This window comes from Salvelinus alpinus, chromosome 9, assembly GCF_045679555.1.
Source record: "Salvelinus alpinus chromosome 9, SLU_Salpinus.1, whole genome shotgun sequence".
Classification (NCBI taxonomy): domain Eukaryota; kingdom Metazoa; phylum Chordata; class Actinopteri; order Salmoniformes; family Salmonidae; genus Salvelinus; species Salvelinus alpinus.
This window is the reverse complement of record NC_092094.1, coordinates 14,097,817-14,119,176: the sequence shown is the minus strand read 5'-3', so window position 1 is coordinate 14,119,176 and position 21,360 is coordinate 14,097,817. Positions and strand designations below refer to the sequence as shown.

Sequence of the window (21,360 nt, the reverse complement as noted above, 5' to 3'; positions counted from 1 at the left end):
ACAGGGCAGTCTAACATGAGGCGTGGACAGGTATTTTCAGACAAATGGAAGTTATCATAATAAGGCTACTGTAGGCATATATGTATATGTTACATATAGTAATATTGGTTTCATTCACAACGTAAAGCGGAGTTTATCTCAATATTTTCATCGGAGCTGTCGAGGAGGACTGTATGATGGACGTTGGAGCTCAGCAGACTGACCGGAACGGTTCTTGTGGGCGGTACTTGAAGCAACTATAAAAATGGGTTTCCCTGTCAAAAAAAGCCACCAACTCACTATGATCTCGCAGTATCCGTTAATGCGCTCCCTATGATGTGTATATTTGGATACCATACCTATCATCAACAGAGCTCATAGCAGCCGTTTTATAAGGTTTAAGATTATTTTCCCTGCTTGGATACTAGGCTACTGACTAGGGCATTGGATATGTGCACACGGGATGATGAAAACCCCTTTCCTCCCCGCAGAAGTAAGATAAAATAGGGTTTCGCTTACATTGGATTTACTCCTCTCATTCCATATGAAGAAGCCAAAAGTAAGTTATCATCGAAATTGCATATTTTCTTACTCACTTTCTTGTTATAGGCTGTCTTTTATTTGCATATCTTTCTTGGATAAACGCCTATTACGCCTGGCGCGGTGTGCGTAATCCAGTGGCAAGTCAGAAGAAAACGAATGGTGTGAATTTGCTTATTTCTGTCCGCAGATTTTTTGAAAAGTATGCACACATGAGGAAAGTCATTCATTACTTACATTCCCCCTCTTTTAATGCGAAACACCATGATTGATGTCCGACCGCAGGGTACATTACATTCAATATCATTGACATGATGCCGAAGCACTATCCTTTAACGCTCAGCTTCTTTGGAAACGCTTGTCAAGTTACGCACCTTCCTCACTATTTTCCAATACGGCCAAACAGAATATGCCAACCAACGGGAATTGTGTGTGGGTGTCATCCTATGTTTTCTGACATACTGTATCATAATTAATAAGACACGATGGACATTTTGTGGCTGTTGTATTTGCCCATGTTGACTTTAATGACAGTACATCCCAATTATGTCCAATAATACAAAATATTTTCGCGCCTAATCGTTTTCTTTTCGTCATGAAAAGTGCTTTGACATGGTTGTTAATAAAATCATAAACAGTGATAAACATAGGATGATGTTAGTACATGTATTTTGATGTGTATGCCTATTGGTATACGGGGTATTGGATACTGAAAAATGAAAGGGGAAATAGGTTTTGGAAACAAATGATGGGGAACATCTTAAAGCTTCAGTAGTACACAGCCTCTTAAGATGTCATTTTGAATAGCATGTTCAGTTCGTGTATTTGTGTGTGTAGGCTAGGCCTATGTATAACATGTGTAATGTGCAATTTATGTATTATACTGAGTGTGCAATGTACATGTGTATATTTTGTATACAGCAGTACTGTGTGTCTAAGACACTTTTCCCCTTGGGGACATTAAATTTGATCCTATCTTATCTTATCCTATCTTATCCCATCCTATTTTCCTTTTATTCAGACTTCGGAAATAAGCGTAACTGAAATCAGGTGTTTCTCTTTTTTTTTTTTTTTTTTTTTTTTAATTGAACCTTTATTTAACTCAGCAAGTCAGTTATGAACAAATCCGTCCCAATCACGGCCGGATGTGATACAACCATGGATTTGAACCAGGGACTGTAGTGGCACCTCTTGCACTGAGAATGCAGTGCCATAGACCACTGCGCAACTCGGGAGCCCCATAGCCTACACCAGTGGAGGCTCCTCAGAGAAGGAAGGGGAGGACCATCCTCCTCAGTTAATTTCATTTATTTTTTTATTGTGAAACACAAAAAAAGTTATAATATTTAGATAAAACTATACTAAATATATTCACGTCACCAAATAATTGATTAAAAGAGACTGTTTTGCAATGAAGATCTACAGTAGCCTCAACAGCACTCTGTAAGGTAGCACCATGGTGTAGCCGGAGGACAGCTAGTTTCCGTCCTCCTCTGGGTACATTGACTTCAAAACCTAGGAGGCTCATGGTTCTTACCCCCTTCTATAGACTTACGCAGTTATTATGACAACTTTCAGAGGTCATCCTCCTACCATTAGAGCTCTTGCAGCATGAGCTGACATGTTGTCCACCCAATCAAAGGATCAGAGAATTAATCTAGTACTGAAAGCATAAGTTACAGCTAGCTAGCACTGCAGTGCATAAAATGTGGTGAGTAGTTGACTCAAAGAGAGAGAAAGACAGTAGTTGAACAGTTTCGCACAAATTAATTTCTAAAAAAATGAAGGAGAACCAAGAGAGAGATAGAGTGCTGGCTATATTTCGTTGTATTTTTTTCACTTTCACTTACTTAACTAGTGAATGCAGATAGCTAGTTTAGCCTACTCAAACACCCGGCTCAAACAGAAAGGGATGCTATGTTAGCTAACTGGCTATGGCTATCCAACACTGGAACTCTTCCATGTCAAGGTAAGCTTTTGGTTTTATTAATTTATTGCCACCAGGGCCCACCGGTGTAACTGCTAAACTACTTGCTCTAACTGTACACTCTACTGGATGATTGTAGTTGATTTACTAACCCGTTAGTTCTAGTAGCTATGTTGACTATGACGTTATTATAGTGACACCGATGTAGGCTGTGTGTAGCGGTTAACGGTTATGATGTGAAGGTTTGTCTTGGAACCTTTTTTTCGCCCGGTCACAGACAGCTGATCCGTTGTGTACTGAAGTCCACAAGCACAGAGAAAAGATGAGAGGAGGAGAGCGCTTAGATGCGAGAAGGAATTATACAATGATCAAAGGGATCATGCTGTTTGTACATGGCTGCTATGAAAGTGAAGCGTGTTTGTGTGAGATCAGGGGTGTATTCATTCCCCCAATTCTGTTGAACAACGTTTCTTAAACGGATGCAAACTGAACGAAATGGGGATAAGCATACCTGAATTTGTACAATAGAAACTCTTGTTTGGAACTGTTGGACTAATGATTACACCCTATATTAGCTAGATGCAGGCAAAAGTCTGCAAGGCGAAATTGAATGTGTCAATATCTGTCACCTGGAAGGCCAGGACTAAAAACAAACAAAATATAACTATTGTAAAATAGATTGTGTCCGTAAAATGTATATAGAATGTACAGTATAAACTGGAAGTAGAAGCCTAAGTGTTGTTGTCCATTAGTTTACTCTAATTAGGGAAGGGGTGGTAGGGTTTGCGGGACATTTTTAAAAATATGTATGTATGTATGTATGTATGTATGTATGTATGTATATATGTATGTATGTATATATATATTTTTTTTTTCTTCAGAATTACCTCGCCACTATGCACTATTTTATTACCTTACCTACCTCATCTTACCTCATTTGCACACACTGTATATAGACTTTTTCTATTGTATTATTGACTGTATGTTTGTTAATTCCATGTGTAACTCTGTGTTGTTGTATGTGTCAAACTGCTTTGCTTTATCATGGCCAGGTTGCAGTTGTAAATGAGAACTTGTTCTCAACTAGCCTACCTGGTTAAATAAAGGTGAAATAAAATGTAAATAAATATATGTACAGACGCCTCACAAGTCCTCAACTGGCAACTTCATTAAATAGTACCCGCAAAACACCAGTCTCAACGTCAACAATGAAGAGGCGACTCCGGGATGCTGGTCTTCTAGGCTGAGTTGCAAAGAAAAAGCCATATCTCAGACTGGCCAATAAAAAGAAAATATTAAGATGGGCAAAAGAACACAAACACTGGACAGAGGAACTCTGCTGAGAAGGCCAGCATCCCGGAGTCGCCTCTTCACTGTTTACGTTGAGACTGGTGTTTTGCGGGAACTATTTAATGAAGCTGCCAGTTGAGGAGTTGTGAGACGTCTGTTTCTCAAAGTAGACACTAATGTACTTGTCCTCTTGCTCAGTTGTACACCTGGGGCCTCCCACTCCTCTTTCTATTCTGGTTAGAGCCAGTTTGCGCTGTTCTGTGAAGGGAGTAGTACACAGCATTGTACGAGATCTTCAGTTTCTTTGCAATTTCTCGCTTGGAATAGCCTTCATTTCTCAGAACAAGAATAGACTGACGAGTTTCAGAAGAAAGTTCTTTGTTTTGAGCCTGTAATCAAACCCACAAATGCTGATACTCCAGATACTCAACTAGTCTAAAGAAGACCAGTTTTATTGCTTCTTTAATCAGGACAACCGTTTTCAGCTGTGCTAACATAATAGCAAAAGGGTTTTCTAATGATCAACTAGCCTATTAAAATTATAAACTTGGATTAGCTAACGCAACGTGCCATTGGAACACAGGAGTGATGGTTGCTGATAATGGGTTTCTGTACGCCTATGTATGTCACGGCCGTTGACTGAAGTAGACCAAAGCGCAGCATGGTAAGCGTACATTTCTGTTTATTTAGGTAAATGTCTCCAACAAAACAACAAAACAATGAAACGACCGTGAAGCTTAACATAGGCTATGATGCCTCTAACAAAGTCAACCTCCCACAACGAAAGGAGGGAAAAAGGGCTACCTAAGTATGGTTCTCAATCAGAGACAACGATAGACAGCTGTCCCTGATTGAGAACCCTACCCGGCCAAAACATAGAAATAACAATAATAGAACTAAAGAACATAGAAGGCCCACCCCAAGTCACACCCTGACCAAACCAAATAGAAACATAAAAAGGCTCTCTAAGGTCAGGGCGTGACAATGTAGATATTCCATAAAAAATATGCCGTTTCACGCTACAATAGTCATTTACAACATTAACAATGTCTACACTGTATTTCTGATCAATTTGATGTTATTTTAATGGACAAAAAAGTTGCTTTTCTTTCAAAAACAAGGACATTTCTAAGTGACCCCAAACTTTTGAACGGTAGTGTATGTGTATATGTATGCATGTTTATATGTATATGTGTATGTATGTATATACAGTGGGGAGAACAAGTATTTGATACACTGACAATTTTGCAGGTTTTCCTACTTACAAAGCATGTAGAGGTCTGTAATTTTTATCATAGGTACACTTCAACTGTGAGAGAAGGAATCTAAAACAAAAATCCAGAAAATCACATTGTATGATTTTTAAGTAATTAATTTGCATTTTATTGCATGACATAAGTATTTGATACATCAGAAAAGCAGAACTGAATATTTGGTACAGAAACCTTAGTTTGCAATTACAGAGATCATACGTTTCCTGTAGTTCTTGACCAGGTTTGCACACACTGCAGCAGGGATTTTGGCCCACTCCTCCATACAGACCTTCTCCAGATCCTTCAGGTTTCGGGGCTGTCGCTGGGCAATACGGACTTTCGGCTCCCTCCAAAGATTTTCTATTGGGTTCAGGTCTGGAGACTGGCTAGGCCACTCCAGGACCTTGAGATGCTTCTTACGGAGCCACTCCTTAGTTGCCCTGGCTGTGTGTTTCGGGTCGTTGTCATGCTGGAAGACCCAGCCACGACCCATCTTCAATGCTCTTACTGAGGGAAGGAGGTTGTTGGTCAAGATCTCGCGATACATGGCCCCATCCATCCTCCCCTCAATACGGTGCAGTCGTCCTGTCCCCTTTGCAGAAAAGCATCCCCAAAGAATGATGTTTCCACCTCCATGCTTCACGGTTGGGATGGTGTTCTTGGGGTTGTACTCATCCTTCTATTCCTCCAAACACGGCGAGTGGAGTTTAGAGCAAAAAGCTCTATTTTTGTCTCATCAGACCACATGACCTTCTCCCATTCCTCCTCTGGATCATCCAGATGGTCATTGGCAAACTTCAGACGGGCCTGGACATGCGCTGGCTTGAGCAGGGGGACCTTGCGTGCGCTGCAGGATTTTAATCCATGACGGCGTAGTGTGTTACTAATGGTTTTCTTTGAGACTGTGGTCCCAGCTCTCTTCAGGTCATTGACCAGGTCCTGCCGTGTAGTTCTGGGCTGATCCCTCACATTCCTCATGATCATTGATGCCCCACGAGGTGAGATCTTGCATGGAGCCCCAGACCGAGGGTGATTGACCGTCATCTTGAACTTCTTCCATTTTCTAATAATTGTGCCAACAGTTGTTGCCTTCTCACCAAGCTGCTTGGCTATTGTCCTGTAGCCCATCCCAGCCTTGTACAGGTCTACAATTTATCCCTGATGTCCTTACACAGCTCTCTGGTCTTGGCCATTGTGGAGAGGTTGGAGTCTGTTTGATTGAGTGTGTGAACAGGTGTCTTTTATACAGGTAACGAGTTCAAACAGGTGCAGTTAATACAGGTAATGAGTGGAGAACAGGAGGGCTTCTTAAAGAAAAACTAACAGGTCTGTGAGAGCCGGAATTCTTACTGGTTGGTAGGTGATCAAATACTTATGTCATGCAATAAAATGCAAATTAATTACTTAAAAATCATACAATGTGATTTTCTGGATTTTTGTTTTAGATTCCGTCTCTCACAGTTGAAGTGTACCTATGATAAAAATGACAGACCTCTACATGCTTTGTAAGTAGGAAAACCTGCAAAATCGGCAGTGTATCAAATACTTGTTCTCCCCACTGTATATATATAAATATATATATTTACCCCAAAAATATATGGGTGATTGGAAATGATGCAGACAATTACATTGATGGAAACTACAGTCTGTCTGCAATATTAAAGCTGATCCACCCCCTGTCACCTTGATTACTAAAATTTCTCTTGACTTGTGCACCACCTACGTTGTAAACTTTCATTCACAGAAAGCAACCTCATGATGGGTATAGGTAAAATTTGAGTATCATGTAGTGGCCTAAACCTATTGATGTTACATTGAACTGGGTGAATGGAATATGAATGACTGTCACCCAATATGATGTAACAGAAATAAGGCCATGCTCATTAAAAAAATAATTGTCCTCCCTCATCTTAAACGGCACCAATCGCCACTGGCCTACAATGTGGACTTAGTGTGGACTTAACTGTAGCCTAATCTTTCTTTGAGCCAGTAAAACTTTTCCCTAACCCAGTTAGTATAATTGAACTTCTTACATCTAGACTAGCCTACCTGTTTCTGCACACAGAAAATTCTGCTCAGCAACTGACAAATACATTGTGCATACTATCTGTGAAAATGTGCACCCTTTGGTATGCCTGTGATATACAGCCTACAGTACCCAGTGTTTCTCAATAACTTGCATGGTTATATTAAATCATTAAATACATCCTGGGAATATATTGTAACAAAGCTTTATTGACTACAATAAGTCACTCATAGTTTTGGCAGATGTATGGTACCTGACAGAAAACAGGAACCATTCCATTCTTTCATTTGCCTTCCTTATTTTTTATCACGTCAACTAATAATCACTTATTTAAAAAAAAATACATATTGCGCAATAGTCTGCAGCTGCTGCAATAGAAACATTGAACATAGCTATAAAAGGATAATAAGATGCAGGATGTGTGCAATGTGCATATTATTCTGTTTGGCTGTCAAGAAAATAATGTGGTGTGAGGTAAGGTGCGTAACTTTGAGCGTTTCCCAACAAAAAAAGCACCATTGACATTCGACAGATACTGTAAATGCTACACATACATCCTAGGTTGTTTTTATGTGTGCTCAGAAACCTCCTCAAAGGTCCCCAATGCCTCAGCAGTCAAGTTTTCCCAGACCACAAAAAGGCTGGGTATATCAGTTTACTTTCTTTCGTGCTCCTAACCCCCAGATCCATACCCATTCTCCCAGCTTACACGCTTCCTTAGAATTTGGTGCCCTGTGGGCCCGTGGAGACACTGGGGGTGCATAGAGAGGTCACATGCTGACAGTCCGTTCACATCTCTGCTTTACGATGCGCCCCCTGAAGAGAGCCGGGTGGGCACGTTCAGGAAGAGTTAGTAGTCCAGCCAGAGAGTTAACGAGGCAATGAATTGAGTGAGATATGTCCAAAGTAGTGTACTATTAAAGGGAGCAGGGTGCCATTTCAGACACAGTCAACGTCTCCTGAGCTCTAGACTCCACATGCCTGAGAATGCTAGTCAAATAGGTTAGACTGGATGATCTGTAAGCAGCTCAGGTATGCTAATTCAACCTGTGGCCCTGCTGAGACTAATAGCATTATTGTCATGACTTTTGACCAACTTTAAACTTATATAGACTGGTGTTAGAGAGGCTTATTGTGCTAAAGTAACTCTTCGACCAGACTTGAAGTACGTGAGAAGCACCGGCACTAAGTTAAATATTAGTTGTTTCTTAAGGTAAAACAAAAACTTGACTGACCAAGCAGCACGTTTGTAGGAGCCTGTAATGCCCTGCCAAAGCCAGGGGGATAGCCTCTAAGAATCTCCTATTGTGTTAGTGCTACATCAGAGGAGGCTGGTGGGAGGAGCTATAGAAGGACAGGCTCATCGTAAATACTGGAATGGAATTAATGGAACGGTATGGAACAGATGAAACCACGTTTGACTCACATGTTCCATATATTATATTCCAGCCATTACAATGAGCCCGTCCGCCTATAGCTCCTCCCACCAGCCTCCTCAGTGCTATACATAGGTCCTACCTGTGTAGAATACAGTAGGTTTGCTTGGTTTAGTTATTTTTTACATCCTCTCACCAGTAGCGCTCTGATCACTGTGAACTTATTTTGGCGTTGTTTATAGCACTAAGTCCATACTCAGACAACCTCGATGGCTGTTGGCAGTAAATGCAGTAGCTCAGACTAAAGGCTAAAGCGCTTATCAGTCCAAAATTGGTACGCGTCCACACAGCAGTGTTCTAGAATATTGGACCATTGGCTTTCATACTTTAAGAATTTGCAGCACAACTCAAGCAATTTCTCCAACTGTCACCACATTCAAATGAATGGAGCGGCGTAGGTTGGTGCGTGGTTGGGGTGTACGGTGGTCTCAGAGCTGTGTATCGCGGCTCCGTGACTTTAAACTCTGAAATATGCGTAATATTGTACCATGAGAATAGTAGACCCTATGGTTATCAAAGTTTTTATTAACTTCCTGATAATAGTTTGTTTATTGCTGCAGCTGCAGATATCAAGGGTTACTTAAGAGCAATAGAGTAGTGCTCTGCCTCATTGAGTTTTGAGTTTGTTCCAATATATTTCAGATCCATATCTCTTACAATCTCTTAGCACTGGGTTGGGCTGCCTCTGTTTTCAGGAAGGGAAAACAACATTGTCAGTCACAGCGAAAAGTCTCGTTATGAGGAACGCAAAAGGGGAAGACGATTAACGTCACACCGTTTTAGAACCAGACTGATAGTTCAAACAACACAAATTTAACACTATAGTCCCTTCAAAACTCGTCATTAAGCTCGAGACCCTGGGTCTCGACCCCTCCCTGTGCAACTGGGTCCTGGACTTCCTGATGGGCCACCCCCAGGTGGTGAAGGTAGGAATCAACATCTCCACCCCGCTGATCCTCCCCCACAAGGCTGCCTGCTCAGCCCTCTCCTGTACTCCCTGTTCACCCATGACTGCGTGGCCATGCACGCCTCCAACTCAATCATCACTCAGGCTCTGGGTGTAGTTAATCCGACACCTCTCTGCGTAGTCATCGCCATTTTACCTGCTGTTAGCTGATTAGCTGCTGTTGTCTCACCTGTTGTCTTAGCTAGCTCTAACCAAACAATACCTGTTATTACTTTATGCCTCGCTGTATGTCTCTCTCGAATGTCAATATGCCTTGTATACTGTTGTTCAGGTTAGTTATCATTGTTTTAGTTTACAATGGAGCCCCTAGTTCCACTCTTCATACCTCTGACACCTCCTTTGTCCCACCACCCACTCATGCGGTGACATCACCCATTATAACCAGCATGTCCAGAGATACAATCTCTCTTATCATCACCCGGTGCCTGGGCTTACCTCCGCTGTACCCGCACCCCACCATACCCCTGTCTGCACATTATGCCCTGAATCTATTCTACCACGGCCAGAAATCTGCTCCTTTTATTCTTTGTCCCCAACGCTCTAGGCGACCAGTTTTGATAGCCTTTAGCCGTACCCTCATCCTACTCCTCCCCTGTTCCTCGGGTGATGTGGAGGTAAACCCAGGCCCTGCATGTCCCCAGGCACCCTCATTTGTTGACTTCTGTGATCGAAAAAGCCTTGGTTTCATGCATGTCAACATCAGAAGCCTCCTCCCTAAGTTTGTTTTACTCACTGCTTTAGCACACTCTGCCAACCCTGATGTCCTTGCCGTGTCTGAATCCTGGCTTAGGAAGGCCACCAAAAATTCTGAGATTTCCATACCCAACTATAACATTTTCCGCCAAGATAGAATTGCCAAAGGGGGAGGAGTTGCAATCTACTGCAGAGATAGCCTGCAAAGTAATGTCATACTTTCCAGGTCCATTCCCAAACAGTTGGAACTTCTAATTAAAAAAATGAATCTCTCCAGAAATAAGTCTCTCACTGTTGCCGCCTGCTACCGACCCCCCTCAGCTCCCAGCTGTGCCCTGGACACCATTTGTGAATTGATCGCCCCCCATCTAGCTTTAGAGTTTGCTAGGTGACCTAAACTGGGATATGCTCAATACCCCGGCAGTCCTACAATCTAAGCTAGATGCCCTCAATCTCACACAAATCATCAAGGAACCCACCAGGTACAACCCTAAATCCGTAAACATGGGCACCCTCATAGACATTATCCTGACCAACTTGCCCTCCAAATACACCTCTGCTGTCTTCAATCAAGATCTCAGCGATCGCTGCCTCATTGCCTGTATCCGCTACGGGTCCACGGTCAAATACCACCCCTCATCACTGTCAAACGCTCCCTAAAACACTTCTGCGAGCAGGCCTTTCTAATTGACCTGGCCCGGGTATCCTGGAAGGATATTGACCTCATCACGTCAGTTGAGGATGCCTGGTCATTCTTTAAAAGTAACTTCATCACCATCTTAGATAAGCATGCCCTGTTCAAAAAATGCAGAACTAAGAACAGATATAGCCCTTGGTTCACTCCAGACCTGACTGCCCTCGACCAGCACAAAAACATCCTGTGGCGGACTGCAATAGCATCGAATAGTCCCAGCGATATGCAACTGTTCAGGGAAGTCAGGAACCAATACACGCAGTCAGTCAGGAAAGCAAAGGCTAGCTTTTTCAAGCAGAAATTTGCATCCTGTAGCTCTAACTCCAAAACGTTCTGGGACACTGTAAAGTCCATGGAGAACAAGAGCACTTCCTCCCAGCTGCCCACTGCACTGAGGCTAGGTAACACGGTCACCACCGATAAATCCATGATAATCGAAAACTTCAACAAGCATTTCTCAACGGCTGGCCATGCCTTCCACCTGGCTAGTCCAACCTCGACCAACAGCTCCGGCCCCCCCGCAGCTACTCGCCCAAGCGTCCCCAGCTTCTCCTTTACCCAAATCCAGATAGCAGATGTCCTGAAAGAGCTGCAAAACCTGGACCCATACAAATCAGCTGGGCTTGACAATCTAGACCCTCTATTTCTGAAACTATCCGCCGCCATTGTCGCAACCCCTATTACCAGCCTGTTCAACCTGTCTTTCATATTGTCTGAGATCCCCAAGGATTGGAAAGCTGCCGCGGTCATCCCCCTCTTCAAAGGGGGAGACACCCTGGATCCAAACTGTTACAGACCTATATCCATCCTGCCCTGCCTATCTAAAGGTCTTCGAAAGCCAAGTTAATAAACAGATCACTGACCATCTCGAATCCCATCGTACCTTCTCCGCTGTGCAATCCGGTTTCCGAGCCGGTCACGGGTGCACCTCAGCCACGCTCAAGGTACTAAACGATATCATAACCGCCATTGATAAAAGACAGTACTGTGCAGCCGTCTTCATCGACCTGGCCAAGGCTTTCGACTCAGTCAATCACCATATTCTTATCGGCAGACTCAGTAGGCTCGGTTTTTCTGATGACTGCCTTGCCTGGTTCACCAACTACTTTGCAGACAGAGTTCAGTGTGTCAAATCGGAAGGCATGTTGTCCGGTCCTCTGGCAGTCTCTATGGGGGTACCACAGGGTTCAATTCTCGGGCCGACTCTTTTCTCTGTATATATCAATGATGTTGCTCTTGCTGCGGCCGATTCCCTGATCCACCTCTACGCAGACGACACCATTCTGTATACTTCTGGCCCTTCCTTGGACACTGTGCTATCTAACCTCCAAACAAGCTTCAATACCATACAGCACTCCTTCCGTGGCCTCCAACTGCTCTTAAACGCTAGTAAAACCAAATGCATGCTTTTCAACCGTTCGCTGCCTGCACCCGCCAGCCCGACTAGCATCACCACCCTGGACGGTTCCGACCTAGAATATGTGGACATCTATAAATACCTAGGTGTCTGGCTAGACTGTAAACTCTCCTTCCAGACACATATTAAACATCTCCAATCCAAAATCAAATCAAGAATCGGCTTTCTATTTTGCAACAAAGCCTCCTTCACTCACGCCGCGAAACTCACCCTAGTAAAACTGACTATCCTACCGATCCTCGACTTCGGCGATGTCATCTACAAAATAGCTTCCAATACTCTACTCAGCAAACTAGATGCAGTTTATCATAGTGCCATCCGTTTTGTTACTAAAACACCTTATACCACCCACCACTGCGACCTGTATGCTCTAGTCGGCTGGCCCTCGCTACATATTCGTCGCCAGACCCACTGGCTCCAGGTCATCTATAAGTCCATGCTAGGTAAAGCTCCGCCTTATCTCAGTTCACTGGTCACGATATCAACACCCACCCGTAGCACGCGCTCCAGCAGGTATATCTCACTGATCAGCCCAAAAGCCAACACCTCATTTGGCCGCCTGTCCTTCCAGTTCTCTGCTGCCTGTGACTGGAACGAATTGCAAAAATCGCTGAAGTTGGAGACTTTTATTTCCCTCACCAACTTTAAACATCTGCTATCTGAGCAGCTAACCGATCGCTACTGCTGTACATAGTCCATCTGTAAACAACCCACCCAATTTACCTACCTCAACCCCTTACTGTTTTTATTTATTTATTTTTCTGCTCTTTTGCACACCAGTATCTCTACTTGCTCATGATCATCTGATGATTTATCACTCCAGTGTTAATCTGCTAAATTGTAATTATTCGCTCCTATGGCCTATTTATTGCCTACCTCATGCCTTTTGCACACAATGTATATAGACTCATTTTGGTTTTTTTCCTACTGTGTTATTGACTTGTTTATTGTTTACTCCATGTATAACTCTGTGTTGTTGTCTGTTCACACTGCTATGCTTTATCTTGGCCAGGTCGCAGTTGTAAATGAGAACTTGTTCTCAACTAGCCTACCTGGTTAAATAAAGGTGAAATAAAAAAGATATTTAAAAAAATCTAGTTTGCAGACGACACTACAGTGGTAGGCTTGATTACCAACAACGACGAGACGGCCTACAGGGAGGAGGTGAGGGCCCTCGGAGTGTGCTGTCAGGAAAATAACCTCACACTCAACGTCAACAAAACAAAGAGATGATCGTGGACTTCAGGAAACAGCAGAGGGAGCACCCCCCTATCCACATCGACGGGACAGTAGTGGAGAAGGTGGAAAGTTTTAAGTTCCTCGGCGTACACATCACGGACAAACTGAAATGGTCCACCCACACAGACAGCGTGGTAAAGAAGGCGCAACAGCGCCTCAGGAGGCTGAAGAAATGTGGCTTGTCACCAAAAACCCTCACAAAATTTTACAGATGCACAATCGAGAGCATCCTGTCGGGCTGTTTCACCACCTGGTATGGCAACTGCTCCGCCCATAACCGTAAGGCTCTCCAGAGGGTAGTGAGGTCTGCACAACGCATCACCGGGAGCAAACTACCTGCCCTCCAGGACACCTACAGCACCCGATGTCACAGAAAGGCCAAAAAGATCATCAAGGACAACATTCACCCGAGCCACTGCCTGTTCACCCCGTTATCATCCAGAAGGCAGGTCAGTACAGGTGCATCAAAGCTGGGACCGAGAGACTGAAAAACAGCTTCTATCTCAAGGCCATCAGACTGTTAAACAGCCATCACTAACATTGAGTGGCTGCTGCCAACATACTGACTCGAATCTCTAACCACTTTAATAATTAAAATGTGGATGTAATAAATGTATCACTAGTCACTTTAAACAATGCCACTTTTTAATGTTTACATACCCTACATTACTCATCTCATATGTATATACTGTACTCTATACCATCTACTGCATCTTGCCTATGCCGTTCGGCCATCGCTCATCCATATATTTATATGTACATATTCTTGTTCATTCCTTTACACTTGTGTGTATTACGAACACACGGCCTGTCTGTATGCAGGATGCACTGCAGTCTAGGGCAAGTATGGGTAACTGCAGCCCAATATGGCAACAGGAGTATGTCTGAGTGGGTGTGTCAAACGAATCAGCTAATTGCGCTGATTGGACTGCAGGACAAGTCAATAAGCCGGCGACTATTATTTTATTTCAAGCATGATAGCAGCCTAAACAAGAAATAACCAATATTGGTAACCATCTAGATGTCACCTTGATGCATACAATACATACAGTCTACTACTCAATGAGGAGGGCATGAAAGGCAACAACACTGGGACACAGTACACTTCACTCTAGCTTGCCAAACACCCCACTGAGCACAGACATCAAGTCCACATTAGTTCAATGTAATTTCATTGAAATGACGTGGAAACAACATTGATACAACCAGTGTGCCCAGTGGGACTACTGTCCGACAACGGCATGGGAAGTATCAGGGTGACAGTCACAGTAAGCACTCGTATATAACGCAAGAAGCAAGAGTACACCCATCATCAGTACTTTTAAATAAAAATAAACAATCTTCAGTTTTATAACTGAAAATGTACAATTATTTGTGTAAAACTAACAGTAAAATACGACTGACTTCTCCTCTGGCTGAAAAACAGAAGTAGTTACGTGGTAAGAAATGGAAGAAAAAAAACAGCTCAATCCAAAATGTCTAACCTATAGCAGAGCACTTGACACACCCACTCCTTTCCACATGCCCACTACTTTCCTTTCAACACACCCACTCCTTTCCACATGCCTACTACTTTCCTTTCGACTCACCCACTCCTTTCCACATGCCCACTACTTTCCTTTCGACTCACCCACTTCTTTCCTTTCGACTCACCCACTCCTTTCCACATGCCCACTACTTTCCTTTCAACACACCCACTCCTTTCCACATGCCCACTACTTTCCTTTCGACTCACCCACTCCTTTCCATATGCCTACTACTTTCCTTTCGACTCACCCACTCCTTTCCACATGCCCACTACTTTCCTTTCAACACACCCACTCCTTTCCACATGCCCACTACTTTCCTTTCGACTCACCCACTCCTTTCCATATGCCTACTACTTTCCTTTCGACTCACCCACTCCTTTCCATATGCCTACTACTTTCCTTTCGACTCACCCACTCCTTTCCACATGCCCACTACTTTCCTTTCGACTCACCCACTCCTTTCCACATGCCCACTACTTTCCTTTCAACACACCCACTCCTTTCCATATGCCCACTACTTTCCTTTCGACTCACCCACTTCTTTCCACATGCCCACTCCTTTCCTTTCGACTCACCCACTCCTTTCCACATGCCCACTACTTTCCTTTCGACTCACCCACTCCTTTCCACATGCCCACTCCTTTCCTTTCGACTCACCCACTCCTTTCCACATGCCCACTCCTTTCCTTTCGACTCACCCACTCCTTTCCACATGCCCACTACTTTCCTTTCAACGCACCCACTCCTTTCCACATGCCCACTACTTTCCTTTTGACTCACCCACTCCTTTCCACATGCCCACTACTTTCCTTTCGACTCACCCACTCCTTTCCACATGCCCACTCCTTTCCTTTCGACTCACTCACTCCTTTCCACATGCCCACTCCTTTCCTTTCGACTCACCCACTCCTTTCCACATGCCCACTACTTTCCTTTCGACACACCCACTCCTTTCCACATGCCTACTACTTTCCTTTCGACTCACCAACTCCTTTCCACATGCCCACTACTTTCCTTTCGACTCACCCACTCCTTTCCATATGCCTACTACTTTCCTTTCAACACACCCACTCCTTTCCACATGCCCACTACTTTCCTTTCGACTCACCCACTCCTTTCCACATGCCCACTACTTTCCTTTCGACTCACCCACTCCTTTCCATATGCCCACTACTTTCCTTTCGACTCACCCACTCCTTTCCACATGCCCACTACTTTCCTTTCGACTCACCCACTCCTTTCCACATGCCCACTACTTTCCTTTCGACTCACCCACTCCTTTCCACATGCCCACTACTTTCCTTTCGACTCACCCACTTCTTTCCTTTCGACTCACCCACTCCTTTCCACATGCCCACTACTTTCCTTTCAACACACCCACTCCTTTCCACATGCCCACTACTTTCCTTTCGACTCACCCACTCCTTTCCATATGCCTACTACTTTCCTTTCGACTCACCCACTCCTTTCCACATGCCCACTACTTTCCTTTCAACACACCCACTCCTTTCCACATGCCCACTACTTTCCTTTCGACTCACCCACTCCTTTCCATATGCCTACTACTTTCCTTTCGACTCACCCACTCCTTTCCATATGCCTACTACTTTCCTTTCGACTCACCCACTCCTTTCCACATGCCCACTCCTTTCCTTTCGACTCACCCACTCCTTTCCACATGCCCACTCCTTTCCTTTCGACTCACCCACTCCTTTCCACATGCCCACTACTTTCCTTTCAACACACCCACTCCTTTCCACATGCCCACTACTTTCCTTTTGACTCACCCACTCCTTTCCACATGCCCACTACTTTCCTTTCGACTCACCCACTCCTTTCCACATGCCCACTCCTTTCCTTTCGACTCACTCACTCCTTTCCACATGCCCACTCCTTTCCTTTCGACTCACCCACTCCTTTCCACATGCCCACTACTTTCCTTTCGACACACCCACTCCTTTCCACATGCCTACTACTTTCCTTTCGACTCACCAACTCCTTTCCACATGCCCACTACTTTCCTTTCGACTCACCCACTCCTTTCCATATGCCTACTACTTTCCTTTCAACACACCCACTCCTTTCCACATGCCCACTACTTTCCTTTCGACTCACCCACTCCTTTCCACATGCCCACTACTTTCCTTTCGACTCACCCACTCCTTTCCATATGCCCACTACTTTCCTTTCGACTCACCCACTCCTTTCCACATGCCCACTACTTTCCTTTCGACTCACCCACTCCTTTCCACATGCCCACTACTTTCCTTTCGACTCACCCACTCCTTTCCACATGCCCACTACTTTCCTTTCCACATGCCTACTACTTTCCTTTCGACTCACCCACTCCTTTCCACATGTCCACTACTTTCCTTTCGACTCACCCACTCCTTTCCACATGCCCACTACTTTCCTTTCGACATGCCCACTCGCCCATACTCCGGTCGCCATATTGGGCTGGAGCTACCCCTTTTAGTCTAGGGAAGGAGTGTCATCAACGAGACACCTTAAAGGGTTTTCTAAACAGTCTCTGGGTTGTAAACTGGGATTAGCTCCAATCGCTTTCCTTTCCCTTGCTCACATTGTTAGCACTTATTATTTAAATTTAAATTTTATTTAACATTTATTTAACTAGACAAGTCAGTTAAGAACAGATTCTTATTTAGAATGCCTGCCTACCAGAATGCAAAAGGCCTCCTGCGGGGATGGGGGCTCGGATGAGAAATTTACAAAATATACATCACGACAAGAGAAACACCACAACACTACATAAAGTTAGAGCTACCTTCTAATCTGCTGTTGTGGAGTGACAACAGCGAAAAATATCTGTCCTGACTCACTGACTGGTTTAAAAAGGCTAAGATAAACTGCTTTCACCTGGAAGTGGAATTTAGAAGGCAGTGCCCAGAGACATATAGTTACAGTATACTGTATTTACAGGGTTATTAAGTAGAGCAGTAAATTAAGTGTTTAACCAATGGGATTCAGCTCCTACTGTGGATGGACAGACATGTCAGTGAGTCTGCCGAGTGTAAGCTATCTGAATAAGTGAAGGCTGGTAGGCATGTTGAGAGGTACTTACAGTAGCACAGATACATTTGCATACCCAAACAAAACTATAGCTTCAATGCATGAGTGGTGCTTAAACATTTATATACTCGTCATGTATAGTAGGCCTACTGTATTTAATTTACATTTTGTTATCAGCATTAAAGATACACTATGCAGAAATCGCTCTGCCATTTCCTGGTCGCTAACATTCTAATAGTTTGCCTAATTACCGTTTATGTGACAAAACAAGCAAGTATAGTGTAGAGAATCATTGTACCATTTAAACCACTGTGGAATATCTTTTCCATAACAAAAAATATAGTATTTTCAGCTGTTTGAAGCAGTGGTGGACAGTACCCAATTGTCATACTTGAGTAAAAGTAAAGATACCTTAATAGAAAATGACTCAAGTTAAAGTGAAAGTCACCCAGTAAAATACTACTGAGTAAAAGTCTAAAAGTATTTGGTTTTAAATATACTTAAGTATCAAAAGTAAAAGTATAAATAATTGAAATCCCTTATATTACGCAATCCAGATGGCACCATTTTCTTGTTATTTTAATGTACGGATAGCCAGTGGCACACTCCAACACTCAGACATCATTTACAAACAAAGCATGTGTGTTTAGTGAGTCTGCCAGATCAGAGACAGTAGGATGACCAGGGATATTTACTTGATAAGTGCATGAATTGGACCATTTTCCTGTCCTGCTAAGCATTCAAAATGTAACAAGTAATAAGTGAAAAGTACATTATTTTCTTCAGGAATGTAGTGAAGTAAAAGTAAAAGTTGTCAAAAATACCCGAAAAACTACTTAAGTAGCACTTTCAATTATTTTTACTTAACTACTTAACACCACTGGTTTGAAGCTGATGTACAAAACCAAAATTAAAAGACGCAAAAACTAAACTTAAAGATGCAATACGCTGAAATTGCTCCGCCATTTCCTGGTTAGTAAAATTCTAATAGTTCGCCTAATTTCAGTTTATGAGACAAAACAGTCAGTCATTTTGTAGAAAATCATTGTACCATCTAAAACGCTGTGAAATATATTTTCCATAACCAAAAATCTTGTATTTTCATCTGTTTGAAGCTGGTGTACAAAACCGAAAGAAAAGGACGCAAAAACGAAGTCCCACACTGTCTACGACACAGCTAATTCGTGAATTTAGATTTTCAAGGAAATGTTGGAGGGTGTTCCATGTGTTGGATTTTCTGAGGATGAGTCAGAACTGAAGACACCAAGGGGCATAAAACAGTTAGATGGGAACACAGATTGTGCAAATAAACAGTTGACAGACTTCAAGGTTATAAAAGTGTAAAGGTGAAACCTGGCCAATGTGATAACAAGGCAGCAACACAGCAATATGCTTTTTACCTTTAGCTATAAGCAGTTTCACGACTAATTTGTCTTGCTCAGAGGTACTCTCTTAGTACAGAGATGCTCTTGGGAAAGTATATTCTGATTAACTGAAAATACTGAATTTCTTTGCCATTCATAATAATGTGTTGCAGAAGTTCTTACAATGATACCCATTTTTGTATACATTTTGGTCACTGTTTTGGGTATAACTGATGTTGTGAATGGAGCCTCGTGATATTTATAGTTAGTCAGCATTATTAAGACTTTGGAGAAGACTGGGCCTCACAAGCAATTTTTTTGTTAGGGAGAGAGAGCGAGAAACCCCCCTAAAAATATTCCTCCAGAACCATGTCCAACGTATCTGTCCTTGGCAGTGTTCGACACAGATACAGCTGAATTGGCTTAGTGATCAGATTTGTGCAAAACCATATTTTAAATGTTCACATGTCCAAAATTACAGCTCATTTTAGGCATTACCATGATGTTGATCAACTCACAACATGTGCTATCATATCATAACATTGAGACTGTTGAGAAGATATGAGTGCAGTGTACCATGTTCAGACTACCCCTGTTCCACACACACAAACAGACCTGTTTTAACCCCTCACACACTTAGTCACAGACACGTGTATGGTTTGTCATCGAACGCAAGTGAGATACTGATATTTTTACATGTTAAATGAAGAGTTTTTAGTCCGCTCCCTTGTTTCTTTAACACCATTTGCGACACTGACATGCACTTTTCCCTCACAAGCTTCAAAAGACTTTGCAACCCTGATATGTTATTCAATCTTTCACCATCTCTGTGCTTTCTATTATCTTTAACTGAACTGGTTGATCTCTAGAGTGAACGTGACGCAGAGGGAAAACAAATGTTTTTATTGGCCAGTAGCATGTTGGGTCAATCGTGGATGTACATGACCTCATACTGTTAATATCACGAGTCTCTTCCATGTTCACCCAAATTGGATTCCTAAAAGTTTGGTGCACTTCCAGTTATTTTTTTATTTTATGTCTTGAAGGGATGATATGGGAATAATTAAGGAATGTTCTTCTTTTCCAAGTAAAACAAATGTCTGCTGATACCATTTCAACCAGTTTCGAAAATCTGCTAATCTGCCAAGGCTGACCTCATTACTCTCGTGTAACTTCTGGTATTACCTGGCCTTCAAATTTACTCCAAAAGACTACAACAACGTTTACAATAGCTTTTCAAGTTTTGTGTTACACTCATGCTAACGTCAAACCATAGGGCAGAGCTAACAACTTTCATTATCCTGTCTAAGTGATATAGAACCATAAAGATAACATGAATCACCATGCACCCTCATCAGGACAGATCGATGGAGTCTTGAGGTCATCAATGATTGACTGATTTGAAGTAGTCTCTCCATGTCAACACCGTAGTAGTAATAGTAGTAGTAATAGTAGTAGTAATAGTAGTAGTAATAGTAGTAGTAATAGTAGTAGTAGTAATAGTAGTAGTAATAGTAGTAGTAATAGTAGTAGTAGTAGTAGTAGCAGTAATAGTAGTAGCAATAGTAGTAGTAATAGTAGTAGTAATAGTAGTAGTAGTAGTAGTAGTAGTAGTAGTAGTAGTAGTAGTAGTAGTAGTAGTAGTAGCAATAGTAGTAGTAATAGTAGTAGTAATAGTAGTAGTAATAGTAGTAGTAATAGTAGCAGTAATAGTAGTAGTAATAGTAGTAGTAGTAGTAGTAATAGTAGTAGTAATAGTAGTAGTAATAGTAGTTGTAGTAGTAGTAGTAATAGTAGTAGTAATAGTAGTAGTAATAGTAGTAGTAATAGAATAAGTACTTTATTGATCCCAAGATGTACTACTCAATGTAGTTATCAAGCAATGTATTTTCCGGCACTCAATCTATGTGCTCTTCAGTTGACCACATGACATTGAATGAGCCTCTATATCTTTATAATCCCCATGGTATTTGTTT

General features: G+C 42.6%; 1 protein-coding gene across 1 annotated transcript in view; it reads left to right on the top strand.

Annotated features, from left to right (window-relative positions):
* The first annotated feature begins 254 nt into the window (after positions 1-254).
* The window catches only part of kitlga (kit ligand a), a 42,917-nt gene continuing 21,811 nt past the window's right edge, over positions 255-21,360 (top strand). The window contains exon 1 of the mRNA XM_071416071.1: positions 255-538. Coding sequence (XP_071272172.1) covers positions 524-538 — 15 coding nt within the window. The 5' untranslated portion in view covers positions 255-523. The remainder of the gene's footprint in view (positions 539-21,360) is intronic.